General features: G+C 34.5%; 1 protein-coding gene across 2 annotated transcripts in view; it reads left to right on the top strand.

Annotated features, from left to right (window-relative positions):
* Positions 1 to 3,810: 3,810 nt before the first annotated feature.
* The window catches only part of LOC306874121 (serine/threonine/tyrosine-interacting-like protein 2), a 17,794-nt gene continuing 1,604 nt past the window's right edge, over positions 3,811 to 20,000 (top strand). Inside the window, exons 1-6 of one of the 2 annotated variants that reach the window (XM_079423904.1) lie at positions 3,811 to 4,049; positions 5,638 to 5,723; positions 5,799 to 5,935; positions 6,307 to 6,538; positions 7,575 to 7,792; positions 18,711 to 20,000. The exon at positions 18,711 to 20,000 is cut by the window's right edge and continues 1,604 nt beyond it. In XM_079423904.1, the coding sequence (XP_079280030.1) occupies positions 5,638 to 5,723; positions 5,799 to 5,935; positions 6,307 to 6,538; positions 7,575 to 7,792; positions 18,711 to 20,000 (1,963 nt within the window). In that variant the 5' untranslated portion in view covers positions 3,811 to 4,049. The remainder of the gene's footprint in view (positions 4,050 to 5,637; positions 5,724 to 5,798; positions 5,936 to 6,306; positions 6,539 to 7,574; positions 7,793 to 18,710) is intronic. The other variant, XM_079423903.1, reaches the window with a different exon arrangement.

The raw sequence follows: 20,000 nt of genomic DNA, 5'->3' as shown, positions 1-20,000 counted from the left end.
CTGAAAGAGTGTGTGGTGTTTTTGTGGTTTAAACACACACACACACACACTCTTACTCACACACACTCACACTCACACTACACACACACACACACTCTTACTCACACACACACACACACACACACACTCACAGACACACACACTCACACACACACACACACACAGGGCTTCACTGATGTAATAAACATTTTTGTGTAAATCATTTCTTAAAGCACTCACATAAACTCTGTGTGTGTGTGTGTGCAAAGGTTTTTTTTTTTTACCTTAAGCAAGTTTCAAATAATCTTCTGACACATTTGTGAAGGCCCTTGTGTAAAAGGTCAAATAAAAGATTATACAATGATAACTGATAAAAGAAAGCAGTAAGAAGCATGAGAGCAGAATGTGTGTGATTTCTTTATAGAATTATATGTCAACTCTTACAGACAAATTAGGCAATGTGTAGAAATAATAAATCATAACAGGAGACATCCTTCTTGTTTCATTAGACACACAATCTATAGTGACATAAATAGCCATTTTGCCACGAGGTGTTGTAGGGTGGTTCCTGGCGCGTGAGATCCAAACATGTAAAATCCTCCTCCAAATACTACTGCTTTATCAGATTTATTCATCACACAGCTCGTACAGGTCATCTTAACTCAAAGTTCCTCTGCACAATGCACATAAAATCCTATCGGATGCCTTCACATATTTACCTCCAAACACGGTCGAAAAATGTTGTGCTTCCCTCTAATTACACGCCTGACTTTCTTACTCTTTACCTGCTTATATACTCAATAAGGCCCACTCCACCCAGTGGTCTACAACAGAATTACAGGAGACATAATGGCTCTTACACAGTCTTTCCATTCAAACACTAGAAACTGACAGTATTTCACCTCTGTGTGCCTTAAAATACAAATACCGTGTCTTTACAGAACCAGCCACTTGGAGCAAATATTTTTCATCTAAAAATGTTTTTCTCTAAAAAAGAAAAAAAAAAGAAATGATGTTAAACTATTATAAGGGATGTTTATGAGATTTTAAACAACAATTTCATATTTTTTTGTGAAAGTAGTTCATAAACAGAGTTGGTCTTTAAGTATCAGAAGCGCTGTTACTCTACGTTGGTAACAGAGTTTGATGGTCATTTTTTATTTTTTAACCAAATTGTTCCAAAAGTTCCCACAATGATACGTGATGGAAAAAATAAACTGACTAATTCGGACAAGAAATCAGGATTTTCAGCAGTATAAGACAGTATAAGATAAAAAATATTATATTGTAATGGCCTGTATTATCTTGTGGTCCATGACAAGGAGTTACAGTTTAGTCTGTTAAAAAAGATCCAAAATAATGATTTGGACACCAAATCCTATAATCCTGCAATATTAGAATCACCTAACACTGGTCTGAACAAACAGATTCACCAAAGATAGTGTTTTATTTGTACTGCTCGAGTTAAGAGCATGCGTTACGGTCTTTTAGAATAGGTTTCTATTAGAAACGCTTGACCTGTTCACCTGTATATAGTGTTCATCATCAGTAAGGTGTGTGGTGAGTTTGGTCTTTTACAGCTTGTTTCAGCTGCTTTACACACTTTTCCAAAACTTTGCTTCTTTTTTTCAAAACTTTACACACAAATCCAACAATTACACACAAAATGCAAAATACCTCACATCTCTTGCAAAATGAAGCACTGCATTCAAAATATCACAAACAAAGTGTTTTATGAAACGGAGTCAAAGGCTGAGAATCAGTGTCTGGTTTTGTAGATTTGGTGTGTCAGCTTTCAGAAACTGTGTGACAAGGAAAGATTTAGTGTGGAAACAGCTGAAAAACACTAATATGATAAACCTGCCCCCAGCTGAGAGGAATAGGTCTCTAGCGCCACCTCGCGACTAACAGAGATACAACACCAAATATATCAAATCAGTGTCCACAGATAAAGAAGCCGGTAAAACACGGACATATAGAGAAACACAGCATTTATTCATTTGATTAGCTGTGAATGATCACACCATAAATCAGCCATAATATAATATAATATAATATAATATACTATAATATAATATAATATAATATAATATAATATAATATAATATACTATAATATAATATAATATAATATAATATAATATACTATAATATAATATAATATAATATACTATAATATAATATAATATAATATACTATAATATAATATAATATAATATAATATACTATAATATAATATAATATACTATAATATACTATAATATAATATACTATAATATAATATAATATAATATAATATAATATACTATAATATAATATAATATACTATAATATAATATAATATACTATAATATAATATAATATACTATAATATAATATAATATAATATAATATAATATACTATAATATAATATAATATACTATAATATAATATAATATACTATAATATAATATAATATACTATAATATAATATAATATAATATAATATAATATACTATAATATAATATAATATACTATAATATAATATAATATACTATAATATAATATAATATACTATAATATACTATAATATAATATACTATAATATAATATAATATAATATAATATAATATAATATACTATAATATAATATAATATACTATAATATAATATACTATAATATAATATACTATAATATAATATAATATAATATAATATAATATACTATAATATAATATAATATACTATAATATAATATAATATACTATAATATACTATAATATAATATAATATACTATAATATAATATAATATACTATAATATAATATAATATACTATAATATAATATAATATACTATAATATAATATAATATAATATAATATAATATAATATAATATAATATAATATAATATAATATAATATAATATAATATAATATAATTAGGGCTGTCAAACGATTAATCGCATCCAAAATAATAGTTTTTGTTTACAGAATATATTTGTGTGTACTGTGTATATTTATTATGAATATATAAATGCACACGCATGCATGTATATATTTAAGAAAAATGTTATGTTTATATATTAAATATATATATATATAAATTAAAATAAATGAATATAAATATATACATGTAAATACGTGTAAATATGTTCAAAATATATATACTGTATGTGTAATAAATATACACAGTACACACAAAACTTTATTTTGGATGCGATTTATTGTGATTAATTGTTTGATTATTACACTGCAAAAAAATATTTTCTTCCTTAGTATTTATGTCTTGTGTTCCAGTATAAATACCTAAAAACTCTTGAATTAAGATGCGTTTACTTGACAAGTAAAATGACTCAAGATATTGTGTCTTGTTTTCTGAAAAAATTATCCAAATTTTGTTAGTTTTTGCTTAAAACAAGTACAACTATCTGCCAATGGGGTAAGAAAAATAATCTCAATTCAAAGCATAAACAAGATTCTTTTTCTTACCCCAATGGCAATTATTTTTGCTTGTTTATATAATATATAATATAATGCATGACAAACCCTACTGTTTGAGCCACAGGAGGTACTTTTGCATTTTGTTTTTTAAGTTTTTAGGTTTTTATCTTTCTGACAGCTGGATAAATGTTGTTTTTGTCACAAACAGAAGGCTTTTTAGCATGTAAGCAGTTGAGAAAACTAATTATGAGATTGAGATGAAAACTAATTTTGGGTTGGGTTGATTAGTTTGAATTAAACTGAAGTCATCGTCAGAAATCAGGCACGGATCATTTATTTCCACATAGGAATGTTGCCAGGATCAGAACTAAAAATGTCCTCTGAGTCTGTGTCAGTGTTCTGTGTTTTCACAGAGTTGATGACCAGCAGACTGTTATATCGTCATGATAAGAGCTCCGGCCCTTTAAGAGCCCCTGGGGCCGTCAGACCCCTCTGATGTCACGTGGGCGGCCCCGGGGCTCTAAGTTTCGAGTCCAAACACACAGACGGACCTCAGAGCCTCTTGAGACGGAGCCCGACGGCCGCAGACGATCAGGTCAGCAGAAACTCTGACAGACGCTGATAGAGATCACATCCAGGCTGAGCGGGGTCAGTGAGCATTGTTCTGTAGCTCCTTACACACTTACACTGTCATACATGTGTGTGCGCGTGTGTGTGTGTGTGTGTGAGTGTGTGTGTGTGTGTGTGTGTGTGCGCGTGAGTGTGTGTGTGTGTGTGTGTGTGTGTGTGTGTGTGTGAGTGTGTGTGTGTGTGTGTGTGTGTGTGTGCGCGTGAGTGTGTGTGTGTGTGTGTGTGTGTGTGTGTGTGTGTGTGTGTGTGTGTGTGTGTGTGTGTGTGTGTGTGTGCGCGTGAGTGTGTGTGTGTGTGTGTGTGTGTGTGTGTGTGTGTGTGTGTGTGTGTGTGTGTGTGTGTGTGTGTGTGTGTGTGTGTGTGTGTGTGTGTGTGTGTGTGTGTGTGAGAGTGTGTGTGACCTCCCTGTTCCAGAAGAATCTCTGCAGCTGTCACTCTCTATATATAGTCACTCATTCTCAGACACACACACACACACACACACACAGGCAGGCAGATGTATAACCTGTTGTTGTTGTTGTTGTCATCAAATATGTGTTGTTTTTTATCATGTTGTGTGTTTCCAGCAGTGCTGGGAAGGTTACTTTGTAAATGTAATAGGTTACAGATTACAAGTTACCCGATCAAACATGTCATGATTTCAATACTATTTCAATTACTTTATTAAAGTAATGTAACTGATTACTTTTTGATTACATTTCTACATTTCTAACGAATGTTTTCAGCTGTTAATCATGTAAAGCAGGCAGGTTTGATCTCACAATAGAACTCAACACTGATTACTGCCAAAATCCTTCATCACTTGAAATATTATAATCATTCAAGTTTAAAGCACAGCCACCACAAAATCAGACTTTAGCTCCTGTTTTGACTTTGAGATCATTCTGAGGTTAAATTCTGATTTAAAACCATAACAAGAAATAGTTGAATAGCTCTGATACTGGTTTTGAAATCAAATCTTTGCACAGTTATGACTGGAAACACTGGCATCTAACAATGCTTTGGAAAAAACAGTAATCTTAAATAAATGAAAGGAAATAAATCAGTTATTGAATAAGCGTGTGTCCTAAACTCCTGAAATATTGGTGTCTCATATTTTAAAGCAGTCGATGCAATTTGGGAAAGAAATCAATCAAATATGTATGTGTGTGTGATAATATTCAGATGTAACCTCTTTTCTAATCTTTAACATTTTCATAAGTAACTGTAATTTAATTACACATTTTTAATAATAGATTACAGTTACATTTATTTTGTAATTAAATGACGTAATTCCGTTACATGTAACTAGTTACTCCTTGGTTTTCAGTGGTTCCTTGATAAACTATCACTGATCAGCAGTCCAACATCTTCAGCTCGTCTTTGTTTCAGAACTTGGTAACAAGTTTAGTTTAGTTTGAGATAATTAATTCCTGTTAGATTTGTGTGTGTTACAGAGAGAACTGTGTGTTGTGTTTTGCAACAAGTGTTTTATGAAATTGAAAACTGAGTCAAAGGCTGAGAATCAGTGTCTGGTTTTGCAGATTTGGTGTGTCAGCTTTCAGAAACTGTGTGACAAGGAAAGATTGATTGTGTAAGCAGCTGAATTCTGTCTCTCTGTCTGCAGATGATGGCAGAGGATCAGCAGGTTCCTGATGAAGCGGCACGTGTTAAAGACGTTCAGTCGCATTACTTGCGCTGTCCTTCTCCCAGGTCTGTTATCATCTGATAGCAGAACACTGTTAAACGCTGCGGTGATGATGCTGAAGTGTGTTTGATCTCACACAGCTTCTCCATGACGTCCGATCGCTTCTCCTCTGTGTCGGACCGTTTCTCCATGATCTCCGGCTCTGACGCTGAGAGCATCTTCATGGAGCCGATCCATCTGTCCTCCTCCATCGCTGCCAAGAAGATCATCAGTGAAGGTCTGTGAATCAAGCCCTCGTTTAGCAGAGATCAGATCTGCTTCATTCACATCTTCTCAACAGACACAATCGGTGCAGGATTTACTTTGAAACATTTTCACTCGGAAATTTCACAAATACTATGAAAACTATGGACACTGTTTCTGTTACAGTATAGAAACAAATAAATATAAAAGGCACTTGCAACTTTTTATCTGAAAAATCTGAAAAAATTTATTGCCTTTCAAGTCTAAGTTTTCTCAGCTTTTTTTTTTACAGTGTAGTGTCAGTAAAGCCAGTCCTCACTAGCTCTAGTGCCGGTCAAACGTCTAATGTTGTGAATAGAGAGCAGTGTTGTGTGATTGACTCGGTGTCCCTCTGTCTGTTCTCAGAGCTGGGGTCCAGAGAGCTGCGGGCCCCGGTGGCCCCTGACAGCATGCAGGAGTCAGCCGAGCAGCTGATGGTGGAGGATCTGTACAACAGAGTGAAGGACATGATCGACGACCGCAGCCCCTACAACACGCCCTGTGTGCTGGACATCCAGAGAGCGCTGATCCAGGACCGACTGGAGGCGCCCTTCAACCCCGTCGACGAGGTCTGGCCCAACGTCTACATCGCAGAGAAGTGAGTCCACGAATATTAATATTTGTGACCCTAGACCACAAAACCAGTCATAAGAGTCCATGAAAGCTGAATAAATAATCTTTCCATTGATGTATGGTTTGTTATGATAGGACAATATTTGTCTGAGATACAACTATTTGAAAATCTGGAATCTGAGGAAGCAAAAAAATCTAAATATTGAGAAAATCTCCTTTAAAGTTGTTCAAATGAAGTTCTTAGCAATGCATATTACTAATCAAAAATGAAGTTTTGATATATTTACGGTAGGAAATTTACTAAATATCTTCATGGAACATGATCTTAATATCCTAATGATTTTTGTCATAAAAGAGAAATGTATAACTTTGACCCATACAATGTATTGTTGTCTATTGCTACAAATATAGCTGAAGCTGGAACTTTGCTCTAATCAGGTCTTGAAAGGGTCGGAAAAGTCTCAGTTCATCCTTCCACAAATTAAGGCCTAAAGAGGTGTTAAATCAGAGCAGAACATCTTACATTCACAAAGTCAAATGTTGAACATATTGCATAAAATGAGTATCTTCCTCAGTGTTTTGTCTTGTTTTCCAGTGCAAATTTCTAAGGATTCTTCAAGCAAGATACATTTACTGCAGATGCAAAATGAACACATTAGAGGGTTACTCCACCCCAAAATGAAACTTTTGTCATTAATCACTTACCCCCATGTCGTTCCAAACCCGTAAAAGCTTCGTTCGTCCTCGGAACACAATTTAAGATATTGTGTTGAAAACGAACTGACACTTATGTCTGGTTTTGTGCTCCAGGGTCACATATTGTAGTGTTTGTGAGCAGAGACTCTAATTTTTAATTCTTTTGGAGATCTGGAGATCTGTTGGAAGTTGTATTTTCAAACTTTGAAAGTTGCTTATATGAGACTCTTGTATTTAGAAAACATACTGACATTTTGTGTTACATTTACTTTATTCCTGGAGTTTTCTTCACTCAGGCTTAATAAGTCTTATATAATGCATGGGTAATAGTCGTGATGAGTGTTTATTACTGTTCTGTGCTGCAGGTCGGTGGCGGTGAATAAAGGCCGTCTCAAACGCTTGGGCATCACTCATGTGCTGAACGCCGCTCACGCCACCGGCGTCTACACCGGCCAGGGGTTTTACCAGGGCATGAACATCAGCTATATGGGCATCGAGGTGGATGATTTCCCAGACGCAGACATCTCTCCTCACTTCCGCATGTGTGCCGAGTTTATGGACGACGCTTTGCTGACACACAGAGGTGAGAAAACCTTCTTCTGTCGAGGGAGAGTCCGCTTAAAATGACTTCTTTCTGACATATTTTTCTTTAGAGAAACTAAGCATTTGGTACATAAATAATACATTGTAGGATAAGACTAATAATCCAAGACTAATGTTCGGGAAAGTTACATTTAAAAGTAATGCATTACAATATTACAAAAAAGTAACTAATTATGTAGTTATTTTTATAGAAAGTAATGCGTTATGTTACTTTTGAGTTACTTTTTAAATCTGGGCAGGGTTTGCTTATTTGTTTTTAAAATAAAAACAAAAGTTTGTGAATAAATTAAATTAATTTAAAATAAATTTATTTAAAATAAATGATATTTGTCTTATTTATCATATTTAATTATTGCAGGTTTGTATAATATTCTGAGTTTGTATTTGTCTGTTTTTATTGATTTTGAGGAACACTGAATGTGTTTTAGTGCAGGTGAGATGAGTAAATACATGTAGATATTTAGTCTTGAACTACAGTAAGATCATGTTGATATTTAGTCTAGAACTACAGTAAGATCATGTTGATATTTAGTCTAGAACTACAGTAAGATCATGTTGATATTTAGTCTAGATCTACAGTAAGATCATGTTGATATTTAGTCTAGAACTACAGTAAGATCATGTTGATATTTAGTCTTGAACTACAGTAAGATCATGTTGATATTTAGTCTAGATCTACAGTAAGATCATGTTGATATTTAGTCTAGAACTACAGTAAGATCATGTTGATATTTAGTCTAGAACTACAGTAAGATCATGTAGATATTTAGTCTAGAACTACAGTAAGATCATGATGATATTTAGTCTACAACTACAGTAAGATCATGTAGATATTTAGTCTAGATCTACAGTAAGATCATGTAGATATTTAGTCTAGAACTACAGTAAGATCATGTTGATATTTAGTCTAGAACTACAGTAAGATCATGTTGATATTTAGTCTAGAACTACAGTAAGATCATGATGATATTTAGTCTAGAACTACAGTAAGATCATGATGATATTTAGTCTAGAACTACAGTAAGATCATGTTGATATTTAGTCTAGAACTACAGTAAGATCATGATGATATTTAGTCTAGAACTACAGTAAGATCATGATGATATTTAGTCTAGAACTACAGTAAGATCATGATGATATTTAGTCTAGAACTACAGTAAGATCATGTTGATATTTAGTCTAGAACTACAGTAAGATCATGATGATATTTAGTCTAGAACTACAGTAAGATCATGTAGATATTTAGTCTAGAACTACAGTAAGATCATGTTGATATTTAGTCTAGATCTACAGTAAGATCATGTAGATATTTAGTCTAGAACTACAGTAAGATCATGTTGATATTTAGTCTAGAACTACAGTAAGATCATGATGATATTTAGTCTAGAACTACAGTAAGAGCATGATGATATTTAGTCTAGAACTACAGTAAGATCATGATGATATTTAGTCTAGAACTACAGTAAGATCATGTTGATATTTAGTCTAGAACTACAGTAAGATCATGATGATATTTAGTCTAGAACTACAGTAAGATCATGATGATATTTAGTCTAGAACTACAGTAAGATCATGTTGATATTTAGTCTAGAACTACAGTAAGATCATGATGATATTTAGTCTAGAACTATAGTAAGATCATGTAGATATTTAGTCTAGAACTACAGTAAGATCATGTAGATATTTAGTCTAGAACTACAGTAAGATCATGTAGATATTTAGTCTAGAACTACAGTAAGATCATGTTGATATTTAGTCTAGAACTACAGTAAGATCATGTTGATATTTAGTCTAGAACTACAGTAAGATCATGTAGATATTTAGTCTAGAACTACAGTAAGATCATGTAGATATTTAGTCTAGAACTACAGTAAGATCATGTTGATATTTAGAACTACAGTAAGATCATGTAGATATTTAGTCTAGAACTACAGTAAGATCATGTTGATATTTAGTCTAGAACTACAGTAAGATCATGTTGATATTTAGTCTAGAACTACAGTAAGATCATGTAGATATTTAGTCTAGAACTACAGTAAGATCATGTAGATATTTAGTCTAGAACTACAGTAAGATCATGATGATATTTAGTCTAGAACTACAGTAAGATCATGATGATATTTAGTCTAGAACTACAGTAAGATCATGATGATATTTAGTCTAGATCTACAGTAAGATCATGTTGATATTTAGTCTAGAACTACAGTAAGATCATGTAGATATTTAGTCTAGAACTACAGTAAGATCATGTAGATATTTAGTCTAGAACTACAGTAAGATCATGTAGATATTTAGTCTAGAACTACAGTAAGATCATGTTGATATTTAGTCTAGAACTACAGTAAGATCATGTTGATATTTAGTCTAGAACTACAGTAAGATCATGTTGATATTTAGTCTAGAACTACAGTAAGATCATGTTGATATTTAGTCTAGAACTACAGTAAGATCATGTAGATATTTAGTCTAGAACTACAGTAAGATCATGATGATATTTAGTCTACAACTACAGTAAGATCATGTAGATATTTAGTCTAGATCTACAGTAAGATCATGTAGATATTTAGTCTAGAACTACAGTAAGATCATGTTGATATTTAGTCTAGAACTACAGTAAGATCATGTTGATATTTAGTCTAGAACTACAGTAAGATCATGATGATATTTAGTCTAGAACTACAGTAAGATCATGATGATATTTAGTCTAGAACTACAGTAAGATCATGTTGATATTTAGTCTAGAACTACAGTAAGATCATGATGATATTTAGTCTAGAACTACAGTAAGATCATGATGATATTTAGTCTAGAACTACAGTAAGATCATGATGATATTTAGTCTAGAACTACAGTAAGATCATGTTGATATTTAGTCTAGAACTACAGTAAGATCATGATGATATTTAGTCTAGAACTACAGTAAGATCATGTAGATATTTAGTCTAGAACTACAGTAAGATCATGTTGATATTTAGTCTAGATCTACAGTAAGATCATGTAGATATTTAGTCTAGAACTACAGTAAGATCATGTTGATATTTAGTCTAGAACTACAGTAAGATCATGATGATATTTAGTCTAGAACTACAGTAAGAGCATGATGATATTTAGTCTAGAACTACAGTAAGATCATGATGATATTTAGTCTAGAACTACAGTAAGATCATGTTGATATTTAGTCTAGAACTACAGTAAGATCATGATGATATTTAGTCTAGAACTACAGTAAGATCATGATGATATTTAGTCTAGAACTACAGTAAGATCATGTTGATATTTAGTCTAGAACTACAGTAAGATCATGATGATATTTAGTCTAGAACTACAGTAAGATCATGTAGATATTTAGTCTAGAACTACAGTAAGATCATACAGTAAGATCATGTAGATATTTAGTCTAGAACTACAGTAAGATCATGTAGATATTTAGTCTAGAACTACAGTAAGATCATGTAGATATTTAGTCTAGAACTACAGTAAGATCATGTTGATATTTAGTCTAGAACTACAGTAAGATCATGTTGATATTTAGTCTAGAACTACAGTAAGATCATGTAGATATTTAGAACTACAGTAAGATCATGTAGATATTTAGTCTAGAACTACAGTAAGATCATGTTGATATTTAGTCTAGAACTACAGTAAGATCATGTTGATATTTAGTCTAGAACTACAGTAAGATCATGTAGATATTTAGTCTAGAACTACAGTAAGATCATGTAGATATTTAGTCTAGAACTACAGTAAGATCATGTTGATATTTAGAACTACAGTAAGATCATGTAGATATTTAGTCTAGAACTACAGTAAGATCATGTTGATATTTAGTCTAGAACTACAGTAAGATCATGTTGATATTTAGTCTAGAACTACAGTAAGATCATGTAGATATTTAGTCTAGAACTACAGTAAGATCATGTAGATATTTAGTCTAGAACTACAGTAAGATCATGATGATATTTAGTCTAGAACTACAGTAAGATCATGATGATATTTAGTCTAGAACTACAGTAAGATCATGATGATATTTAGTCTAGATCTACAGTAAGATCATGTTGATATTTAGTCTAGAACTACAGTAAGATCATGTAGATATTTAGTCTAGAACTACAGTAAGATCATGTAGATATTTAGTCTAGAACTACAGTAAGATCATGTAGATATTTAGTCTAGAACTACAGTAAGATCATGTTGATATTTAGTCTAGAACTACAGTAAGATCATGTTGATATTTAGTCTAGAACTACAGTAAGATCATGTTGATATTTAGTCTAGAACTACAGTAAGATCATGTTGATATTTAGTCTAGAACTACAGTAAGATCATGTAGATATTTAGTCTAGAACTACAGTAAGATCATGATGATATTTAGTCTACAACTACAGTAAGATCATGTAGATATTTAGTCTAGATCTACAGTAAGATCATGTAGATATTTAGTCTAGAACTACAGTAAGATCATGTTGATATTTAGTCTAGAACTACAGTAAGATCATGTTGATATTTAGTCTAGAACTACAGTAAGATCATGATGATATTTAGTCTAGAACTACAGTAAGATCATGATGATATTTAGTCTAGAACTACAGTAAGATCATGTTGATATTTAGTCTAGAACTACAGTAAGATCATGATGATATTTAGTCTAGAACTACAGTAAGATCATGATGATATTTAGTCTAGAACTACAGTAAGATCATGATGATATTTAGTCTAGAACTACAGTAAGATCATGTTGATATTTAGTCTAGAACTACAGTAAGATCATGATGATATTTAGTCTAGAACTACAGTAAGATCATGTAGATATTTAGTCTAGAACTACAGTAAGATCATGTTGATATTTAGTCTAGATCTACAGTAAGATCATGTAGATATTTAGTCTAGAACTACAGTAAGATCATGTTGATATTTAGTCTAGAACTACAGTAAGATCATGATGATATTTAGTCTAGAACTACAGTAAGAGCATGATGATATTTAGTCTAGAACTACAGTAAGATCATGATGATATTTAGTCTAGAACTACAGTAAGATCATGTTGATATTTAGTCTAGAACTACAGTAAGATCATGATGATATTTAGTCTAGAACTACAGTAAGATCATGATGATATTTAGTCTAGAACTACAGTAAGATCATGTTGATATTTAGTCTAGAACTACAGTAAGATCATGATGATATTTAGTCTAGAACTACAGTAAGATCATGTAGATATTTAGTCTAGAACTACAGTAAGATCATACAGTAAGATCATGTAGATATTTAGTCTAGAACTACAGTAAGATCATGTAGATATTTAGTCTAGAACTACAGTAAGATCATGTAGATATTTAGTCTAGAACTACAGTAAGATCATGTTGATATTTAGTCTAGAACTACAGTAAGATCATGTTGATATTTAGTCTAGAACTACAGTAAGATCATGATGATATTTAGTCTAGAACTACAGTAAGATCATGATGATATTTAGTCTAGAACTACAGTAAGATCATGATGATATTTAGTCTAGAACTACAGTAAGATCATGTTGATATTTAGTCTAGAACTACAGTAAGATCATGATGATATTTAGTCTAGAACTACAGTAAGATCATGTAGATATTTAGTCTAGAACTACAGTAAGATCATGTTGATATTTAGTCTAGATCTACAGTAAGATCATGTAGATATTTAGTCTAGAACTACAGTAAGATCATGTTGATATTTAGTCTAGAACTACAGTAAGATCATGATGATATTTAGTCTAGAACTACAGTAAGAGCATGATGATATTTAGTCTAGAACTACAGTAAGATCATGATGATATTTAGTCTAGAACTACAGTAAGATCATGTTGATATTTAGTCTAGAACTACAGTAAGATCATGATGATATTTAGTCTAGAACTACAGTAAGATCATGATGATATTTAGTCTAGAACTACAGTAAGATCATGTTGATATTTAGTCTAGAACTACAGTAAGATCATGATGATATTTAGTCTAGAACTACAGTAAGATCATGTAGATATTTAGTCTAGAACTACAGTAAGATCATACAGTAAGATCATGTAGATATTTAGTCTAGAACTACAGTAAGATCATGTAGATATTTAGTCTAGAACTACAGTAAGATCATGTAGATATTTAGTCTAGAACTACAGTAAGATCATGTTGATATTTAGTCTAGAACTACAGTAAGATCATGTAGATATTTAGTCTAGAACTACAGTAAGATCATGTTGATATTTAGAACTACAGTAAGATCATGTAGATATTTAGTCTAGAACTACAGTAAGATCATGTTGATATTTAGTCTAGAACTACAGTAAGATCATGTTGATATTTAGTCTAGAACTACATTAAGATCATGTAGATATTTAGTCTAGAACTACAGTAAGATCATGTAGATATTTAGTCTAGAACTACAGTAAGATCATGATGATATTTAGTCTAGAACTACAGTAAGATCATGATGATATTTAGTCTAGAACTATAGTAAGATCATGATGATATTTAGTCTAGATCTACAGTAAGATCATGTTGATATTTAGTCTAGAACTACAGTAAGATCATGTAGATATTTAGTCTAGAACTACAGTAAGATCATGTAGATATTTAGTCTAGAACTACAGTAAGATCATGTAGATATTTAGTCTAGAACTACAGTAAGATCATGTTGATATTTAGTCTAGAACTACAGTAAGATCATGTTGATATTTAGTCTAGAACTACAGTAAGATCATGTTGATATTTAGTCTAGAACTACAGTAAGATCATGTTGATATTTAGTCTAGAACTACAGTAAGATCATGTAGATATTTAGTCTAGAACTACAGTAAGATCATGATGATATTTAGTCTAGAACTACAGTAAGATCATGTAGATATTTAGTCTAGAACTACAGTAAGATCATGTAGATATTTAGTCTAGAACTACAGTAAGATCATGATGATATTTAGTCTAGAACTACAGTAAGATCATGTAGATATACACACACAGCAGTGAACACACACACAGCAGTGAACACACACAGCAGTGAACACACACACACACACACCGTGAACACACACACACACACACACACACACACACACACACACAGCAGTGAACACACACACACACCGTGAACACACACACACACACACACACACACACAGCAGTGAACACACACACACACAGCAGTGAACACACACACACACACACCGTGAACACACACACACACACAGCAGTGAACACACACACACCGTGAACACACACACACACACACAGCAGTGAACACACACACACACACAGCAGTGAACACACACACACCGTGAACACACACACACACACACAGCAGTGAACACACACACACACACAGCAGTGAACACACACACACCGTGAACACACACACACACACACACACAGCAGTGAACACACACACACACACACAGCAGTGAACACACACACACACACAGCAGTGAACACACACACCGTGAACACACACCCGGAGCAGTGGGCATTTATGCTGCGGCGCCCGGGGAGCAGTTGGGGGTTCGGTGTCTTGCTCAAGGGCACCTCAGTCGTGGTATTGAGGGTGGAGAGAGCGCTGGACATTCACTCCCCCCACCTACAATCCCTGCCGGCCCGAGACTCAAACCCACAACCTTTGGATTACGAGTCCGACTCTATAACCATTAGGCCACGACGTCCCCACTACTTGTAATGCATTAACCCCAACACTGCCTATAAGCGACAGTCATAGATAAATAAAGTTCAGATAGCGAATTAACTCAGTGGCCTGGACTCTGTCGTGTCTCACTCACTTATTTTTAGAGTTAGTGACACAGATAGATAGGAACCTGTTCACAATCTGAATCAAGGAGAGCGTCACACTGACATGAGCTAGCAGTGAAGAAAGCACTCGTTATAGAAGACAGAAGTATTAGTTTAGCATCGGTCCTCTTTCATTTAGTCTTCTCTACACCCGATTTTGTTTTTTATAAAATAATCATATAGATGCAAACTTTCAAAAACAGAACTGCTCATAATACTTAATTTCACATAACGTAGATTTGATCTGACATTAGACTCCAGTTATTCCTCTCTAGACATTATTATCTGATCCAGGGCCAGTGAACCCAGAGCTCAACCTCTAGACATCACACAAAAACCATTTAGGTCATATTCACAAGTCCAAAGTTACAGCTTCTAAACCAGCTTTTATTGTATTTTGCTCTGAATTAAAAGGTTTAGCTGAATCCCTGTTTAAATTAAAAAGAAACCAAAAAGCAGTTAAAACATATCAGACTTTAAATAAGATTAGAGAGTCATCTGTAAATAGAGATGCAAGGTTTACATGATTTATTTTTTTCTATCCCCCCACTTGAGATAAAAGGAAATGTAATATATATATATATATATACACACACACACACACACACACAGATATATATATATATATATATACACACACACACACACACACACAGATATATATATATATATATATACACACACACACACACACAGATATATATATATATATATATACACACACACACACACACACACAGATATATATATATATATATATATATATATATATATTTGTATTTATGTATTTATTTATATTTAATTTGGATGTTTTCTTTGTTTTTTCTCTATATGTTGATTGTTTTTACTCACTGGTAATTCACTGTTAATAAAAACAAAACAAAAAAAGCATTTACTTACGCTCATGTCATTCCAAACCTGTATGAGTCCTGCTGAACACAAAGAAGATATTCAGCAGAATATTAGAGACTGACGGCCACAGTCAACATTCACTTTCATTGCACCTTTTTTCATACAATGACACTGAATGACTGTAGACGTCTCCATTCACCATCAGCTCTCGTTTTCCACAGAAGAAGGAAAGTCTTTGGGTTTGGAACAACAGGAGGGAGAGTAAATGATGAGACTACTGGATTTTTGGGCAAACTATCTATTTAGCGTTAGAATTTGAATTGCCATTTCAAAGTAAATCTTGTAACTGCATTTGGGATCAGACGTGGTTTAGAAGTTCTCCTCCTAGTTTTGACAGAAACAGTTCATCTGTCTCAGATCCACAAAGGGACTGTTTTCAAAGTTCACCCTGCTATTCAGTTTGTTTCGTACGAATGCTCTGTCTCCTCCTCATTCTGTTCCTCACATCAGGCTCCAGGAGAGAATTTGTGAAGGCTTGGCTCATGTATATTAATAAGGCCATGATGTGGATTGATAATCCAGAGCACTCAGTCGCATGACTTTATTAATATCAATTTTGTTGGCCGCAAGCCCTTTGGGAGAGTGCATGTACTTGATGTCAAGACATTACAGATTGTGTCAAACACTGCAAAAAATATTTTCTTCCTTAGTATTTATGTGTTGTTTTCTAGTATAAATATCTAAGAATTCTTGAATCAGGATGCATTTACTGGACAGGTAAAACGACTTAAGATATTTTGTCTTGTTTTTTGAAAATAATATCCAAATTTTAGTTTTTGCTTAAAAAGAGCCAAAATATCTGCCAATGGTGTAAGAAAAATAATCTTAATTCAGAGACTAAACAATTATTTTTCTTAACCCATTGGCAGATATTTTGGCTCTTTTTAAGCAAAAACTAACAAAATGTGGATATGTTTTCCAGAAAACGAGACATAATATCTCAAGTCATTTTACTTGTCAAGTAAATGCATCTTAATTCCAGAATTTGTAGATATTTATACTAGAAAACAAGACAAAAATACAAAGGAAGAAAATCATTTTTTGCAGTGAAGCAGCTTTACATTTAAGTTTCCATTAAAGATTTGCGCAAAACTTTAGCGATGTTTTATAAATGTTGATAAAGTTTTGCGAAATGACGGCGTTTCCATTAACCGATGTTATGTGAATAAAATGTAATTTTTTCCTCTCGCAATAAGTCATGGCAACGGATATTTGGTAGGGTTATGATGTGTTTCTTGGAAGTTATAGTACATTAGCTGCATTTCCATTACCCTTTAAAATTGCGCAAACTGAAATTGCAAATTGAAAAAAAAAAATTCACATTAACATGTCATATGCTGTGCGTACGTAAAAAGTAATTCTTCAATATACTATAACCTCTAAGAAACACCTCATACATGGCTGCTCTTAATTATGAGTGGATTTTCTTCCGCACTGCTTCTGTAAAGATACATACATACACCTCCTTCGATTAAATATAACAGCTAGTGCAGTTGCTGCGATATACATAACCCTACCAAAATACATCGCCATGACTTATCGCAAGAGTATTTTTTTGACTTATGACTTTTTACTCTTGCCATAAGTCATGGCGATGGATTTTGGTTGCATAACATCGGTTAATGGAAACACCGTCATTTCGCAATAGTTTATTAGCAACATTTATAAAATATCACAAAAAGTTTTACTTAAATCTGTAATGGAAACGCACCTAGTAAAGAATGATCAAATGACTTTTTACGTACGCCATGTGGCCTATAAATGTAGGAAGAAAGTTTTCCATTGCAGTTTTGCAAAATATTCCTTTTTCGAAATGACTGAAAAACCACCTCGTACAAGCGTAAAAACTTTTCTTCATTTTTACAAAATTGGCACGTTTCCAGTAGGTGTAGTTTCAATTCAAAATTTCAATTTGTGCAATTTGAAGGGTAATGGAAACGCAGCTAGTGTTAAACAGGAAAACAATGTGTCAATAATGCAGGAGGACAATGGTAAACAGTAACTTTTTCAGCTAAAGTCAGTTCAATGTTGATTCAGTCACCATTAGCTCAGTTCTCTTCTAATAGTGTCTGTGCAATTAAGTGCCAGAAATTAACATGGCATTTCCATTTTCAGTTTGTGTGACAAATATGATGAAGACATTACGTTAACCTGTAATGTCGATTTTTTTTCTTCCTCTTCATGTAGGCAAGGTGCTTGTGGACTCGATGATGGGCGTGAGCCGGTCAGCGGTGCTTGTCGCTGCTTATCTCATGATCTTCCAGAACATGAGCATCATGGAGGCCCTGCTGGAGATCCGGAAGAAACGTGCCATCAACCCCAATGAAGGGTTTATCAAGCAGCTGCGCCAACTCAACGAGACTCTAATGGAGGAACGAGATGAAGACGATGATGACACCCTCAGCCAGTGCTCTGTGATCGACACCCGCGCTCGTCTTGACGAGGAGGAGAGCATGTTTGGAGTCAAAGCCGAATCCATCATGGTGGACGAGGAGGAAGATAGTGGCAGCGTCATGAGTAGTGTCGCATCTTCGGCCGCCGCCACGGCTCTGAAAGCAGGACTTCTTGGTGGCACGAGCAAGCCCGACCTGGAGGTGACCGCTGACCACCCGGCGCTCCCTGGAAAAGACAGGGAAGATGAAGATGAGGATGTGGACAGCATGATAAGGGAGTGGCAGAAGCGCAACGAGAAGTATCAGAATGAGGACTGGTGGGAGGCGCAGCTGATGTGCGACGGGGAGGATGGCAAGTCCTTGCTGGGTGACGGGAAACCGCCGGCCGTACGACCCGAGGACCTGGAGAGCGTGACCAGTGAAGATGTGCGAATGGTGAAGGAACGCATCAGGCGTCATCCCTGTCGACCCGCTTCAGATGCAGGGTCCGCGACGAGCCACAGCAGCTTTTCTGATCTCTGGAAGCAGCGTCTGAAGGAGATCGAGGAGCAGGCCGCCGCACGATACCGACTCAAAGAGACCGAGGAGGACAGCGAAGCGAGCCAGAAAAGAATCAACGACGATGTCGAGAGCATCCTCTCGGACAGCAGCTCCATGTACAACTTCTGCAAGAAGAACAAGGAGAGCCTAACACCTCTGGAACGATGGAAGGTTAAGCGAATTCAGTTCGGATGGAACAAAAAAGACGAGAATGGAGAGCAAGCGGAGGCTAAGATGGAAGCTCCTGCTCCCTCACTGGAGGACGTCAACTTGATGGCTTATCAGACCTGGAAACTCAAGCAGCAGAAGAAGCATGGCGGCGAAGAGGACAAGGACGAAATTCTGAAGATGAGTCGAGCCGAGGACCCGGCCACGATCAAGAAAAGACAGCGACGCGAGGAGCTTCTGGAGCGCACGAGGAAGACGCTGGAGGAGAGCCAGTCGGTGTGCGGCTGGGAAACCGAGAGCGCTCTGAGCGGAAGCATCCCGCTGTCTGCTTTCTGTGCCGGAGCCTTTCCGTCTGCAAGCGATTCCGCCGGAGATG

The sequence above is a fragment of the Barbus barbus genome (assembly GCF_936440315.1).
Source record: "Barbus barbus genome assembly, chromosome: 8".
Classification (NCBI taxonomy): Eukaryota; Metazoa; Chordata; class Actinopteri; order Cypriniformes; family Cyprinidae; genus Barbus; species Barbus barbus.
Note: the sequence above shows the minus strand (reverse complement) of the source record. Positions and strands in the feature narration are given on the sequence as shown.